The 17,500-nt window shown below is 44.1% G+C and overlaps 1 protein-coding gene across 8 annotated transcripts in view; it reads right to left on the reverse strand.

Annotated features, from left to right (window-relative positions):
- Positions 1 to 17,500, reverse strand: part of ebf3a (EBF transcription factor 3a) — a 96,155-nt gene that overhangs the window by 32,099 nt on the left and 46,556 nt on the right. For 5 of the 8 annotated variants that reach the window (XM_030773715.1, XM_030773716.1, XM_030773712.1 and 2 more), the window contains 2 exons: positions 6,306 to 6,387; positions 1,949 to 2,066 (listed from right to left, as the gene is read on the reverse strand). In XM_030773715.1, coding sequence (XP_030629575.1) covers positions 1,949 to 2,066; positions 6,306 to 6,387 — 200 coding nt within the window. Of the gene's footprint in view, positions 1 to 1,924; positions 2,067 to 6,305; positions 6,388 to 17,500 lie in introns of all 8 variants that reach the window. The other 3 variants (XM_030773717.1, XM_030773711.1, XM_030773710.1) reach the window with 1 other exon arrangement.

Genomic DNA, 17,500 nt, shown 5'->3' on the forward strand with positions numbered 1-17,500 from the left:
CAGGGGCAGATAAAACAGCAGGTAGTTAAGTGGTGTCAGGGTACAGAAAGTGTGTGAATGCATGCGTGGGTGTTTTAGGAGGAGGTAAGCTTTTAAAACATCCAAAAAAGAAAATGTAAAAAGATTTGTCAAAAATCTCTCCACAATCTGTGACTTTTTCACAAAAGAAAATCATTTCTTTCCCCCCCTCCTTTAAAGAGTGGGTTAGCAGACGCATAAATTGGAATGGGGTTTTTATCCAGAGACGTCATCCAATGGATTGCGTTCACTAACGTTTCTTGTCAACCAAATAAGTGGATGCTAGATGGTTTTAGAGAGAGAGAGAGAGAGAAAGAAAGACAGAAAGAAAGAAAAAAAAACAAAAATAAATGGATTTACCAAAAAGAGGGTCTGTAAATTGGGCTTTGAAGACGGATTGCCCCAGCAATGGTGGGTTGGGTTGGGCAGGCAGCCCGCACAGACGCCGGGTTCCTAGGGTCCCCTGGGACCCCCCAGAGATGAGGGGAGCGGCCTCAACCCCTTTAATTGCTCTCCTAATTAAAGCCGGTTGCTAAGCAAAACACACCTACCATCAAGTGAACCGAACAGAGAGAGAGAGAGAAAGAGAGAGAGAAAAAAACAATACGTCATGGGGCGTAACGACTTTAGTGCTCTGGGCACAACGTCAATGATTATATTTTTCTACTGCTCCTTTTTGTCATTAATAAAGAGGAGGAAAAAAAAGAAAGGACAAATAAGTTTGTTCTCCTCTCCTCTCACGGGCATGGAATTGATGCAGCCTGTCTTTGCCTTTCTAGTTGCATCATTAAACATTTTCCTGGCTTTGGAGAAATGATAATGAATGCCTGATTAAGTCAAAGAAAATATAAATGTTATGTTTTAAAACATGGTTGGGGGAAGGTTACATTATTTGCCCAATTGCTTTGTGCAGAGATAACTAATGTGCTTTGGCAAGCACAGCTCTTTCACTGGATGTTTGAACTGAACACGGTCCAGAGGGGAAGGGCAGTGTCAGCTTGGATTTTAGACTGTTCTGCATTCGGGCTTTCCCAGGCCTCGCTCGCCCAAAGCTCAGCCCAAATCTCTCTCTCTCTCTCTTTCCCTCTTTCTATCTCTTCTTCCCTCCTCTATATCTATTTCTGTTTTATATATTTAGTTATGTGTTCATTTTTTTCTTGTGGATGCTGGGTAATAAATCGCTCCGTAGACGTAGAGGCCAGGGTTTGTGCTGAGTGAAGGGTCTTGTTTCAGCCTTTATCCCACTGTATGGTTCCCAATGTCACTCTGGACTCTCATCAGATCATAACCATACTTTCCCACTTTCCCCATAAAAGCCAGTCTTTTACATTCACACACACACACACACACACACACACACACACACACACACACAGATGCCTGAGAATACAGATCAGCCCACCTGCATATACATATGTACACACACATGCACACATACACTCACACATACACCCGCATTCATAAACACACACACACACACACACACACACACACACACACACACACACACACACACTTTTCAAGTAAAACGGCTGTAATAACAAATATCAACTAGATTCAGAATTAATAATAATAATAATAATAACAATAATAATAATAATAATAATCTGATGGATGATGGAAAAAGCAAATAGCGACATAAAGGAATGGAATATGACTAATGCTACCAGAAGCTTCTCTAAAAACAAATTCCGCATGATGAGTACAAGAAAACTACTACAAGAAACAACAAGAGAAACTACTAAAGTGAAAAGACCTACCACAATGACATTCTGACTAGCAATGAATCTTAGGTTAAAAGAAGAAAAAGAGGTAGAATGAGAACGAGAGAGAGAGAGTGAGACAAAAAGTGAGTGAGTGGGAAAAAGAAGCGTCGCAAATCAAAAGCCATGTAAAACGTGCCTACCATTCTCCAGATAAGGAGCCGTACCTTCAGACGGGTCTAGGCGTCGAGCTCTCCTGCCGTGTTTGGAGTTGTTGTGGACGAACATGTTGTCTGAGACGGCCAGCACGTGACCATCCACATTGACCGTTGTGGATACCACGACCTGAAACGGGACGGAGAGAGAGAAAAAACCCCAGCTCTTAAGACAATGCTTACGTTCATTCTTACCACCACCCTCAAGCGCTTTAGAGCTCTCCCTTCAATATTTTTCTCCACATTCCTGATCGATCTCTTGTCTGTACCAGGAATGCCCTTCTTTTGTTCTAGAACGTTCTAGAATGTCTTATGGAACCCTGCCTTCAAAGTCCTCTACTTGTAGTTAATATTAAACTGATCAGTCTTTGAGCACTATTGATGTAAAATACTGATAACTGTATAAATAATAACATTTAAGGTGTCATATAATTACAACCGACCAGCCTCTGTTTGGGCCCAACAGTCCCTGTGCTCATCCTGGATCAAGCTCCTTTACGTCAACACAATTGTATTTATTAGGATTATGATCCTAGATCACCACTCTGAGAAATATGATACACTGGACCCCAGAGATCATTCTGCTCTTGCAAAAGACCTCTGTATGTTCTCTGTGAGGTTTCTGTGTCTGTGTGTGTGTCAAGTCAGCCTTGTTTTTGTTGTGACGAGGTCTGTAAGCAAACAGATGAAAAGGGAGACTGTTAGCCCTCATGGTTGTTGTCTGAGCACGCGAGGACAGCCTCCGCGATCTGCCCAGTTAACAGACGATCAGAGCGGTGAGCGCTGTTACCCTGATCTCCGTGGCGTCTGTACAGAGAGGCAGAAAAGACCCTACCATCCTTCTGTAATTTACTCTTTTCATTCCTTCTTTGTTTGACTGTTCCTCCACTGGCCACCAAAAGCTCTTTGGTGCTTTTGAACGTTGCACCACTGCACCGAAAGAGCTTTTGAACAATGACAAGTGAATACGATTGCACCATGCTTTCACCAAATAGTAAACAAAGACACATTTCATACGCTGAGCATTAGAGGTTGAACTTTGGCCCGTTGTTTATTTTCCAAAGGGAAAGTGAGGAGGGAAAAGTTGTTCTTTTTTGTTGTTGTTGTTGGGTTTTTTTTTTTTTTCTTTCTCAGTCTTTCTGGGTTTCGTGGTACAGCTCCCATGCGGGTTTCACATTATTACGACAATAAATTATATCACACCAATCAGAAAAAGAGTCTGTTTTCACACCTTGAGTAGCAAAACAGAGCAATAGCTGTTGCAACCCCTCCCTGAATGGAGTGCTAGCTTCTAACTCAGACTGCTAACCATGAAACCCAGTCTACAGGGGACAGAGTGATGTTTTACCATTTTTAATGTGTGTGTGTGTGTGTGTGTGTGTGTGTGTGTGTGTGTGTGTGTGTGTGTGTGTGTGTGTGTGCATGCATGTTTTTGACATAGTGAAGGAGCAATTTGCAAATTAACTACAGTTTATCCATAAACAAAAAGAAATAATGTTTTTTTTTCTTTGCCTCCAACTTCTCCAACAAACATTAAACGCTTTTTTTATTTTCTGTTCTGATTTCCTGTGAATTTAAAAAGGAGCATAACCCTTTGAAATTTACTAAATATGATTCTAATGTGAATGTGAATGTTTTTTTTGTTTGTTTTTTTTTGTGCAGTCTCAATGGACTGATGTTGAACATCTCAAAAGAGATGCTTCAGAATGAGGTTTATGTAAGGTGGTTTTCATGAACCCACTGAATATAAATAACCTTTGTTTGGGCTAAGTGGGTCTCTCTTTCTCTTCCTCTCTCTCTTCCTCTCTCAGACACAGTTAGGAGTGTGTGTGAGTCAGATAAAAGGATGAGAGGCTGGTTTAAGTGGGTGTAAACGATACCTGCCACTCACACCCCAAGCCTCCATTTTGTAACACGGTGGCCCTTTTCAAACGGCCGCCACAATTACGGGTTTAATCTGCCACTTAGCCAACACAGTGAGCAGACGCACTCATGTGGCCTATCAGTCATTAACAGGGTTCTGAAACGCTGCCCGCGGCTTCTCTCTTCTCTCTAATAGTCACCATCCGCATTGATCTATTGATATATTGATTAGATGTTTTATCTCATTAGCACCAGCCTCCACTACTTCTGGCCTTTTGAAATGCAGCAATGGAGAGCGGAGTGGGGTTGCGTGGGGTTTTTTTTTTGGGGGGGGGGGGGGGGGGGGGGGGGGGGGGGTAGGGGGTTGTTTTCAAAATGGTTGCCCCTCAGAAAGCGGTGAATTAGCCAACATCCCCCCCCCCCCTCTGTTTACCAAACAATCTCAAACGCTACAGTTGCATTTAGCGTTCAGTAATGAGCTCTTTTAGCATGGAATTAGAGGAGGAGTCACATGAACAGTGGCTTTACACAGAAGAGGTGAGGAGAGGAGAGGAGAGGAGAGGAGAGGAGAGGAGAGGAGAGGAGAGGAGAGCCCTGTCTGTCACCTTTTGGCCGACCATCTCCCATCCCCCATTGAACACCACCCCCCCCCCCCCTTTCTGGTGTCCCAGTTCAAGGCAGAAGCACATAGATGGGGCAGGGCAGGCTGTGATGGATGGGTCATGTGGAGACTTCCAGCCACTGGCAACCAGTTAGGGAAGAGGAGGAAGGACGTGGAGAGTAAGACCCTGGCAGAGAAACAGTCAGGTCAGGAGCCTGAGGGAAATTTATTCTGGAGGTGGTATTTAGCTCTGAAACGGAGAGGAGCCAGGAGAGCAACAACCTCTTTAAGGGAGGTGGACATCTCCACATATCGCCTCCCTGCCTATTGTCTCTGTTTGGATTTATAGAGATAGTGGGAGCTGGGGTCCATTTTAACTACTGAAAATGCCTTAAAAACATTTTTATGGGATTTCTATGTCACCCTTAAATGTAAACATAATAAAGATCTGTTGTAGTTTCAGAATTTGATGGGTAACTTGTATAAAAGTGAAATAGACACAGTGTCAAGTCTCAGGCAGAATTGTCTGTGTTAGTTCTTAAAGGTGGTGTTTTCATTGGAGATCTTTAAGAGAATAAAAATAGAATCAACTGCTGAGAAGCTCATCCGCCTAGAGGAGGACAGACTGATCTTTGTGGTTTGAATGGCATTAGTCTGGTTCTCCTCTCCTTCCCTCCCATTCTCTCTCGCTCTCTCTCTCTCTCTCAAACACATACACACACACACACTCTCTTCAAGGTGCTGAGGCGGCGTTAGGCTAGAGGAATACTGTTGAGGGCTCTGACACACTGTTAAGTCCAGTTAAACCTACAGGGAAGAGAGCAGATTAGTGTGTGTGTGTGTGTGTGTGTGTGTGTGTGTGTGTGTGTGTGTGTGTGTGCGTGTGTGTGTGTGCGTGCGTGTGTGCGTGTGAGAGAGAGGGGGAGACAGAGAGAGAGAGAGAGAAAGAGAAAGTGACTGTTGTCGGGCGGCACATCATCGGTGACGGATGCCTCTTTTAGTCACCGTGGAGACAAAGAGGACACTTCCACTCACTCCAGGCTTGACCTTCTGGTCCGGACGCATGGATCAATATCAGCAATGCCAACGCGTAGCTCCAAAGTATGAAAAATGAAAAAGCCGCACTATGTTCTTTTCAAGGAGCCTACCTCCCCCACTACATCTATATCACCTCAACTAGATCTACTACTCAACGTGGCAATGGATGAGTGCTTCTGTCAAACACTACAAATGCTACCCAAGGTTGCCCCCTCCACCCCACCCCCACAGCCCTCAGCTCTGTCAAATTACACAGCGACTCATTTACCACGTCTGTTAACGTGTGTGTAATAGACATGTTTCAATGTCAGTCTCAACCTTGCATACTTTTATATATTTGACAACCTGTGTACAAGTGTACTGTATATATCAGCGCGCGCGTGTGTGTGTGTGTGTGAGAGAGAGAGAGAGAGAGATGTCATTTGTATGGCCCAGGTTAAGTCTAGAGTGGGTGAGAGTTGAAATTTTTTGGTAAGATTTATAAATGTAAATATGAGTGGCAGTCCCCAGTGAACCCCCTGTGAGACAGACACAGGGCAGTCCATCCACAACTGACCTGTTTCAATACATCTGCAAAGCAATAAACCACAGAGGGACCAAGACAAGCAGAGAGAGAAAGAGAGAGAGAGAGAGAGAGAGAGAGAGAGAAAGAGTGCAGCCAAACTTGGTGTCACTTTGGGAAAAGCATAGTGAGTGAGAGACACACAGAGTGTGTGTGTGTTTGTGTGTGTGTGTGTGTGTAGTGGATGGTGAAGAACCACATTAATGCCATTCAGCATTCAAACCCAAACCACAAAGAGAGAGAGAGAGAGAGAGAGAGAGAGAGACAGAGAAAGAGAGAGAGAGAAAGTGAGATAGAGATTTTACCTGGAATCTGCGCATGTCTCGTGGGTTCCCTGCATTCTTCAGGCAGTTCTGATTGCACTTGAGGAAGAATTTCAAAAAGAATCTGAAAGAGAGCAGAGGAGAAATTCTCCACATCAGACAGATGATCCCCAGTCAAAACAGACTTTTTACAGAACCCACTCAAAAAATCAATAACACCCCCTCAATTCTTTTATTTTTTTAAATCACTTTTCAGAATACACTATAAATGAACATTAAATGGACCAAATGAAAACTGTCAGGGAAAATCTTGTGCATTTCAGACACCCAAAATACAAACAAGTAGTGCTTTTTTTTTTTCTTTTGCTTGTTTCTCTGTTTTGCTTGGTTTTGCTTTGCTTTGTTTTCTTTTTTAAGCCTTGTCAATCTCTCTGTACTTCTCCACATTTTCTTCAGCCTTCATCTGTCATTCACACACAGGAAGTCGCTTTAAATTCCGCCCACCTCTTTCCTCCAAGCGGCCACGTTGCAATTAAACACAAACGGGCTATAGACAGAGGGCTAAATGAGCACACCTGCGGCCCGCGCCCCCATCTGAAGAACACGGAGAGAAGGACCTAACAAGGTGAGAGCACGCCACAAACTTATAGTCCTGTCAGGCAATTAGGACTCACCCCTCTTCAGGGACAACGGCAGCCCGCAATTATGGAACAAATTACAACCTGGCTAATCTTCAGAACAAATGTCATGAAGGAGAGAGAAAGAGAGAGAGAGAGAGAACCTAGATGAGCTGGGGGGAAGGGTCCCACTCAGCCATTCATGCACACACACACACATGGACACACACACATGCACACACACACACACACACACACAAACACACACACTAACACAGACACACACGCACACACTATCAACCTCGAGCATCATCGCTCCCACTCGCCTATCCGCCCATCGGTGAAGCAGCGTCAGATTCTGTATCCTCTCTCGATCTCTCCTTTCTTCTTTTGCTCTCCTCTTTTTTTAGTCTAAAATCTCTCATTACGGAGGCTGTTTAAAATGGAGCCCCAGTCGTTTCCAGAGAGTGGCAGAGAGGAATGAGAGGATTTAAGAGAGTGAAGGATTTAAAAAGAACGGGTGAAAATATGTGTGAGAGGAAAGACTTATGCTCTACTCAGGTGCTCTCTCTCTCTCTCTCTCTCTCTCTCTCTCAAACAGCTCCGTCTTCATACGCACTCGGCAAAGACTAGATTCAAAAACACAGCTCCGAGACTCCTCTCCGTTCACCTTCAATATTTTCTCCCAAACTCTTCAGCAATATATTTACACCAATATATCTGTCATAAAGTAAACCAACGTGATGTCTGGAGAACCCAGGACATCTGGTATTCTCTTTTTTTAAAAGAACATGAAGTTTGGAGTGCCCTCCTGAATATTCTCACTGCTCATTCACAAATATTTATCTGGCCTCTCAAGGTTCCTTACAGAATGTCACATTTTATTGGACTAGCCATATTGCTTATATATATATACACACACACACACACACACACACACACACACATATATGAGACACTATCGCTGAGTTTGTATGCTGGTTTGGCTGTCATGCATTGCAGATTGTATTTCTGTTGAGTGAACACATGGACTGTGTGGCTGGGCAAACATGAGGTCTAGATGTGTGAGACACACTGTTCTGTCTCTCTCCGGTCCAGACCCACTCCTGCAGGTCTCCAAAGGGACACCGGCCATCTCGATAAATCAAAACGTGAAATGGCATCTGTAACCCTGAACACCCACTGTGTTCCCCGTCTCATTCATACTCATTCTCTCCCAATCTACTGACAGAGAGAGAGAGTGAGAGAGAGAGAGAGAGAGAGAGAGAGAGAGAGAGAGGAGGCCTTGGTAGGTGTCAGAAAATCTTTAGCAACAGCATCAATAAAAAAGTGTATGTTTTGATGGCATGTGAATTGAAAGTGAGGGTGTGTTGTTGAATTGGAGTGTAGGCCATAAAAATCTTGTGTGCTTGTCATTAGTACAGGTCATGTAATTGTGTATGGTGTATGTGTGGGGGTGTGTGTGTGTGTGTGTGTGTGCTCGGCATTCTCTGACAGGCCATTATGAAAATGACCATGATGTGCACTAATTCCCTGACCAGCCTCTCTCCGTCTCCCTAAAGAGCCATAATCTTTCACAGTAGGCATCAGACTAAACCATGCCTGAAATACAGCCCCCTGTTTACACTCAGCCGCATAGGCAAGGGCTTACACCCCCACACACACCCACACACATGCGCACACACACACAAACACGCACGTGCACACACACGCACACACACATACACACCCACACGCACATCACCCACCCACACACATGCACACACACACCACATACCATATACAAGCACAACCACACTAACTCCCTCACACACTTACACAAACACAAACTCACCCAAACTCACTCACTCACAGTCAATGGTTCACTCACTTACTAACACACACGTGTACTTTGTCACTCAAAGTCCTGCTGAAACTGTCAATCACCACTCAGAAAAGCTTTACAAAAGAGGGGGGGTGGGCACTGAAAACCAAGTTTTGAAATATTGCACACAAAAGTTTTTGATATATTGCACATAATACCATGTTCTCTAAACACACATCTCCAAACTCAGGTTGAAAGTGTGCGATAACATTTAGCAGCACTCAAACCAACCCAAGACAAAGCAACCTCAGTCACCTATCGCGTGAGTTATGTCCAACTCATTAAGAGTCTGGCCCATCTCTGACTTCAGCTTTGCTTCTCTTATATTTACTCATGTTTAGAGTTGATTAAGCCAAGTCTCACGGCGTTATCTGATGAGAACAACGCTCAGCCTAGCTTCTGCTCCCCACTGCAATATCAGCGCCATTAGTGGCTGTTGAAATTCGACATGGGTGCGGCGTAAATTGGTCCTTAGCGAGTCGAGAAGAAGCAATTACAACTAAACAGCTCTCTTTTTAAAATGCCTATAGAACTTTGCGCTGTTGTTCGAAGCCGTCAGAAACAAAGAAGGCCGTTAAATTGCAATTTAAACGGAATATCAAGGAGTCAGTCGCATTAGATGTTGGCAAAAGAGAGCAAGGGAGAAAAAATTAACTGCAATTATGTTTGATTAAAGCTATCCTTCTCAATAATCGGCGTCTCTGACAGGCCAGTGGGCTCTAGTGGCTGTCGGAATGGAGTGAGGTGTTGAGCAATATTAGGGCCAATAAAAGCGATATTAGCATAGCTAATTACAGCACCGCAAAAGGCGAGGAAGGGGGCCTCCGTGTATTGTAATGTGCAAAATAATTGGACGAGGCAGTTATCAATTACACGAGACGCGAATTTGGTTTGTCTGAGAGAAAGAGAGAGAGAGAGAGAGAGAGGAATAGAGAGAGAGAGAGAGAGAGAGAGAGAGATCGGGAAAGAGTCGGAAAGCTGAGCAGACACGTTTAATTTTGAACGTACACCCCCCCCCCCCCCCCCACTCACACACACACACACACACACACACCCACAGACACACGCACACACGCACATACTTCAATGACCGTGGGCTCTCACTCTGTCTCTCTCTCTCTCTCTCCCTCCCTCCCTCTCTTGCTCTCTTTTATCTCCGACTGCTACTTCCCTGTCGACAAATCACTGATAAAATGATCTGGCGGGTCAGAGTTGGGTAATTAATACAACTTGTCCTTTACTCAGCGTTTGCCTGGGCTGCTTCGCCACCTAAGCTGTGTCACTAATGACACTGTAATGATTTCTGCCCCTCTGGTCAAAGACAGAGCAGAGTCTGAGAGGAGGAGAGAAGAGACGAGAGGCTTTTTCTTCCCTTTTTTCTTCCTTTCTTTTTCTTTTTTTTTTTTTTTTTTTTTTTTTTACAAACGCGAGGGCCTTGACGTTTGAAAGGGCTTTGGCTTCACAAGCTTTGGTAATTGATGTTGAAAAAAAAAAACACGGCAGGTTTATAATGCTCCCTCTTATCTCGAACCCGTACAGTCATCAAATCGTTTTCTTTTTTTTGCCTTCTTCTTCTGAGATTCAAAGAAGAACCCTCCCCACCTCTTATCTTTTTCTCATCCTCTAATCCTCCTCCGTTCATCGGGAAAAAAATGAGAGGAGATAAAAACAAATAGACAAGGGTGATGAGAGAGGACTGGTCTCTTGCCTTTATAACTGTTGGGTAACTCCTCCTCAAACTCTCAGTCTCTTTTACTTTTTACCTCTAAGTTTACATTGCATTTGCTGATTTGGACATACTTGTGTGCTCAGAGAAATTTAGGGCATAATTTTTTTTTTTTTTTACAACGGTATATTTTATTGTATATCCACAGGCGTGGTACAGTACTGACAGAGTTCTCCTGCATACAGTTACATAGGATAACTGAAAACTGGAAACCAAAGCCAGAGACTTTTTAACACCCAACACCATCAAGTCAAACAAAGGGACACAAACTGCAGTTGTTTTTCTTTGTTCTCTAGGACAGACTGAATAGATGTAAAGAAATACAATAGCAGATGGGTGAGTTCTTCATGTCAAGAACAACTGAAAAAAGAGAGGGAGAGTGTGTATGTGTGTGTGTGTGTGTGAGAGAGAGAGAGGGAGAGAGAGAGTGTGTGAGTATGTGTGTGTGTGTGTGTGTGTGTGAGAGAGAGAGAGAGAGAGAGAGAGAGAGAGTGTGTGAGTATGTGTGTGTGTGTGAGAGAGAGAGCGAGAGAGAGAGAGAGAGAGAGAGAGAGTGAGAGAGAGAGAGAGAGAGAGACAGACAGAGAGCTTGGGGGGTGGAGATTGATGAGTGAGAGAGAGTGGTCACTGCTAATTGCTGGTGAGCTGTAGTAGGAAGAGGAACCCAGGCTGCAGCTGGGTGGCTTTCCAGGCAGGCCATCAGTCACAGCAAGTATCGATCACCCAACAATCCAAGCAATCTGATCGGGTCCCGGGTGCCGGCAAGACAGCCGCACCCCCACCCTTACCCAGTCAACAGCCCCCACCTGCTCCTCGCCGCCAACACTACCACACTCTCCAGCTTGCATCCACAACCCCCCCTCATGCCCCCCAGACAAAAAAAAAAAAAAGTGTAACGGGCGCTTCCCATACAAGACTACATTCTGCTGACATCAGATCCTTACAGAAAGATAGTACACAGGTCAATACATATTGGATTTCCAAAATGCTGGGGTCTTCATGTCAGGTCCTCTCCTCTCTCAACACTGCCATACGATTGGCCGACTGGACAGGTTGGTGCACTTAAAGGAAGGAGTGAGGGCAGAAAGGGGGAGACAGTCTCCATTAGACTAATTCATCTCTCAAAAAAATGCTACGAGAAATTGCTTTAACACCAAGACTTATTCAATTCTTCCTTACTCGTTACATGTGGTGCATGTGTGTGTGTGTGTGTGTGCGTGTGTGTGTGTGCGTGTAAGTGAGTGCAGAGTGTACCTATGTGAGTGTCTGAGTATGTGTGTGTGTGTGTGTGTGTGCGTGTGTGTGTGCTCATGCACTGGATAGACATATAACCTCATGGTTTAGGCAGTTTGGAGAGAGCTGGCTTTTTTTTTTTTTTTTTTTTTTTTTTGTCAGCAGGAACCAGATGGCCCATTGTAAGCTCTCAGTTTTCCCCTCTTTTTTTAACTTCTTTTTTTCCCCCTCTCTCTTTTCACCCTGTGCCCTCCTCAGTATACAAATGCAACTGGTTTGGTGATGACAGTACTGCCCATACTGGGAATGAGGCTCTCAGATCTGAGATAGCATCTACCATTCTGAACAAATATTCCTATTGGCCGCCGTTTGCCATTCCGCATGTGTAAGACAATACGATCACATGGCAACGCTCCTCTCAAATACACACACCCACTTTTTTTTTAATACAATCTCTCACTATTGTAATTGCAAAACATTAATAAAAATTGTAAAAAAAAAAAAAAAAAAAGAAAACAACAAGAAAAAGAAAACAAAAAACAAAAAACAAAAACAACAAGAACAACAAAAAAACGGGAACAACTTCACGAATTGTATCAATGTTTTACCTGTTTACTTACTATCTTACTACCTTACTATCGAATTTGATTTAAGTTTTGGAAAATTAACCCCTTTCCCCAAACTGTATCTGGTTCTGGAAGATTCCATTTGTGGAAAAACGTCAGTTATCTCCAGTTTCAGAGGAAGGCTTATCGGAGAGTCTCCCTCTATTCTGTCTGGGTTGTTGTCAAGACGGGGCTGTCAGAGGTTTCTTGAAAGCTTTACCGACTTTTCTTATTAAAGAGAACAGCAAGTACAATCGATGATTAGATACCAGACACAAACCCTGCACGCTTCCTTTTTTTCTATTAAATATCCCTGCCTGCTGCTCATTTCAGTTCCTTCAAGTAACACCGTAAAGCATAAAATGTTGACTACTCACCAGTTTCTTTCTAACTAATTAAACAAATTTAATTGCATGTATGCATAACCTGTAAAATGTATAGCCAGTGCCTGAGCTGACAGTGTGTGTGTGTGTGTGTGTGTGCGCGCGCGCACGCGCGCGCGTGGTTGTGACAGTTGCCTGATTTGCCTGTGTTTCTGTCGTGTGTGTGGTTTGTATGCTGAGAATCAAGTGCATGTGGAGCTGTAGACAGTGTGAGAATGTGTGTTTCCACTTATCCTGCGCCTCCCCGTCCAGACTATCATTTACAACTGTGGGCTTAGCATTCTGTGTAACCCTCTGTCCTTCTCTCACTCTTTGCTCCTCTTATTCTACCACCCCCCCCCCCCTCCCCTCTTTCTTCCTAATGTGTAACATGCTGCTGACATTATTTCCTCAGCAGATCACTGGCCCTGTCAATCAGCTGGCATTTTGTCTTGGGCTGTGGGCTCATTAAATCTCTCTCTCTTTCTCTCTCTCTCTCTCACACACACACACACACACACACACACACACACACACACACACACACACACACGCACAGTCTCTCTCTCTGGTCTCGAGGTAAATCTGTAGTATCATGGGAGACTCTCCCTCAGAGGTCTCTGGCTGACTTGTTGCTGGCTCCTGGGGAGGTCTCTTTTTTCCCAGTTTGCAGAGAGATTTAGCATGGGTAAAGCCTCTGTCTCTCCCTGTATGTCTGCACTGCCTCCCACCAACACCACCCCCACTCCCCAGATCCCCCAAGCCCCTTGTTTTGAAGTGAAGGCCACAGTTTCACATTTCCCTGCTGGGCTGGACAAATGTCCCCCTTTCTGTGGGCACTGTACTGAGTAAGTGACCACACATGGACAGCCATGCTGTTTTAAATAGACAGAGAAGACATAAACCTGCCCTGAAATGCTACTGTCATTTCTGTCCTTTTTATGTTCTCTCTCTTTCTCTCTCTCTCTCTCTCTCTGTCTCCCCCTCTGTCTCTCTCTTTCTCCCCCTCCGATCCTATCTAAAATTCATACGTTCCCAGATTCTTTCAAGGAGGCTTTAATTAGGAACTGTCATCTTTGCCGATTTTAATTATTAATTAAAAACAGGAAGGAGAGGGAGAGGGGGAGAGAGAGAGAGATTTCAAATCAGGCCAGGCCTATGCAACGTACAAGCGCGCATACACACACACACACACACACACACAAACACACTAATCGGAGGCTTGTCTGATTCCTGTGCTCTGTGGTCTTGGAGACTGATTAAAAACATATTAAAACATTGTAAATGATTAATGGGTGTCGGGCTATGAGTGGTGATTATTGGTTTTAACACAGGTAATACAGACTAGCGAGGGGGCACATGTGTGCACACATTTAGTGTCATTACCCCTGCATGTCAGCTACACAGAGAGAGAGAGAGAGAGAGAGAAAGCCAGGGCACTACAGAGAGAAAAAGACAGAAAGTGAATGAGAGGAGAGGGAGTGAGAGAGGACTACTTGTTACATAATATCATGTTTAGGTCGTTGGTTTGCGTGCTGTAGTAAGAGCCAAAAATCTTACTACAGCACATTAACTATATAATTACACTGCAAAAATTGAAATCCAAGGTCTATAAGTGTTGACTTTTTTTTTTGCCAAAGAACAAATCCAAGCATTAAATAAAACACTGGTTTGTTTTTGTTTAGTGAATGAGAGAGAGAGAGAGAGAGAGAGAGAGAGAGAGAGGTTATGGGCTATTTGCATCATTTTATTTCTAATGTATAATATATGTCCTTAAAGTGAATCCCAGCACAGGCCATTTATGAAGCACACGTGTGTGTGTGTGTGTGTATATGTGTGTGTGTGTCTATTCATGTGAGCTGGGTGACAGCACATTAGCCTTCACAAGCACATGTCTCCTTGTACGGCAAGCGCGAGAGGTCATTCCTAGCATGCGAGGAGGGCAAGCGTAAGAAGCTAGAGACAACAGCCGGGGTGAAGAGAGCGAGGGAGTGAGTGAGAGAGAGAGAGAGAGGGAGGAGAGAAATGACAAATTAAGAGAAGCTGGATTAGGAGAGGAGCGGTCCGGAGATGACGTGAGTGCCATATTTTGTGAAACAATAATGTTACTGGCAGCTAGGGTGCTTGTTCGCGATTCATCTCAGGCTGTGTGCCACAGCTTTGTCAGTCTGTGCACCACATAAATTATTCAAGGAGAGAGATGGCAATTACAGGGGCCTGCACAACCAAAATGAATATTTTATGAGGACTAAAACTGCTCTGGAATGAATCATACACACACACACACACACACATACACACACAGAGACACAAGCATACACATACAAACACACACATATACACACACACATACACAAAGTATCCTTATACATGGCAGGACCAGGGGCCTTTGCTGCTTTCATATTGTTGACTGAAATCCGGAGAATTCTAATAAGCAAATATATTACAGGTTAACACAGTCACCGTTTTGCTTTTGGTGCCTGTTCACGGTTCATAGTAGACTGCCCCGGATTCAATCAAAGAAACGGGCATGCCTCCGTGCCCAGTCTCTGGGAGTTTAATTCTAGATCTTTCCTTTCATAAATATACCATCACAACCGTAATTGTTGTATTTTTTGTGACTGGTATCAGAGGAAACAGAAAGCTATGTCAAAAGGAAAAAAAAAAAGTATTTGAGCTCAAGATTATTTCAACATAACTCTTTCTCTCCGTTCAAACTTTTTTTTTTTTTTTTTGAACGTGTAGACATGATCAACACAAAAATAGAATACATTTTCTTTTAGTGCTTGTGAATATTCTCTGCTGAGAGGTGCAGGAGAGAGGGAGATAGACAGAAAGAGAGACAGAGAGAAAGGGAGAGAGAGAGAGAGAGAGAGAGAGAGAGAGAGAGAGAGAGAGAGTGAAAGGAAAGAGGGAAGAGACTGAAACGTTAATGGAAAAGGATTATACAGACTGGTTGGCGAAAGCAGAGAGCGATAAAGGTTTTGTCTGTTAGGTTTCCTGCAAAAGTCGAGCTTTATGACTCTGAGAAACAAAAAAAAACATTGTTGGAGGGGGTGCAGAAGTAGAGCTTAGTGCTTGAATAGGTATTGTGTTTGAGCAGTTAGTGATACCTCAGGCTTTGTGCGAGCGAGGGCCTGGCCAGATCTATGACATCAGCCCAACACAAGTGGCTCTCTGTGCGCTCGCCTCTGGGACGATTTCAACGACGGTGGGAAAAAAAAAAAAGAAAAAAACCTTGCGAAGACGAGAGGAGTTTTTTTTTTTTATCTGCCCTGGTAAGGCACCACACCCTTTCTAACCCGTGGTTTATTCCAGCATAAAACAGCACAACAAGAACACTGTTCACACTGATCCATTCATTTTGGGTCAGGAGAACATATTTTTTTTGTTAGTATTCAAAGTGAATTCACACCGGGAAAGGTAACGCGCTGGCAAAACGACTAAATAAATAGACGGATAAATAAAATAAAAACATGAAACAGAGGAGTGTGGGAGATAGGGGAAAGAGTGAGACATGTAGAGAGATGAGAGTGGAGAGAGGGAGGGCACAGATGGATAGATCGTCTGTAGTACAGTGGGAAAAGTGACAGCGAGGGGAAACGCAAAAGAAGCCACGCAAGTGATAGTCGTTAGCAAGATAACTGACACCAGTAGTGGAGCTTGTCTAGCAGGGACACGGGACTGGTTTTCAAACAGGCTTATCTACAAATAATAAGGATGCCCGCTGACTCCAGCATGCAAGCATACTCCAAGAGAGAGTGGGGGGGTGGGGTGGGGGGGGGGGGGGGGGACGGGAAAAAAAAAGAAAGAAGTCGAAGGAGAAGAAAAAAATCGCCTCTTCCTCGGCGGAGAAAACACCAAGTTGTCAAGTTGATTTTGTCGTAGCGGGACTCAGGCATAAACAGACAGAGTCAGCCCCTCATCGCTCCTGTCGCTCGCCACACAAACGTGTCAACGTCCGTAAGGGGATTCCTCTCCTTAAGGGCCCGGCATGGGTTGAAAAGAGCCGCCGGAGGTTCTGGGTCGGCGGTCCAGGGGGCTTATTAAAACATCTAACTGCCTCTACTTTGGCATTAGCATGACAAGCAACAGAGAAAGGCAAATCCCCCAAAACAAACCACTACCGCCTGTACCCAGCAACAACCACTAGGGGGCTTGTGTCTCAGTACCAAAGTCGATCGGTTGCTAATCATCTGATTTAAATGCCTAATAAGACCAAAACTCAAATCTCTGAATGAAAAACACTACTATTCAAATCATATTAGACATGTAGATCAATACAATCAAGGTTATGTAATATGTCCTTTGTACAGAAAGGCCAGGGGGTGTGCTTGATTTAAACCTTCATATTTTTTTCTCTTCCTGTCCTGACATTGATTTGCATTCAGTATGCATTCGACTCCACATTGTTTCAACCCAATCGGCATCTTTAATCATCTAGGAGGACTTTTCAGATTCGTTGGGTTGGGCTTTGAAGGGTGTCGGGGAAAAAAAGCCCTAAAATCTTGTTACCTGTGTACGATGCTTTATAGCGGCCACAAGGAGACAGTCCATGTCCCGAGAGGAAAAGGGCCCCATTAATTGCTCATGTAACGCAGGAGCATGGGAGGGGGGTCGGGGCTGGAGGGGCGGGAGGACCATTTAATACACATCTGTGGGTCAGGATCCCCACCAATCCAGGGAGGAAATCGCCAAGGAACCCAGATAATGAAAATTTCTTCATGTATAAAATCCTTAATCAAAATGCTCGTGGTGTCATCTTCGCCAGCAGTGGCAGAGACTTCAATTAATATACAAGGGAACCTTTGGCAAAACGAACATGCCCTC

Source organism: Chanos chanos, chromosome 5, assembly GCF_902362185.1.
Source record: "Chanos chanos chromosome 5, fChaCha1.1, whole genome shotgun sequence".
In the NCBI taxonomy this organism is placed as follows: Eukaryota; Metazoa; Chordata; class Actinopteri; order Gonorynchiformes; family Chanidae; genus Chanos; species Chanos chanos.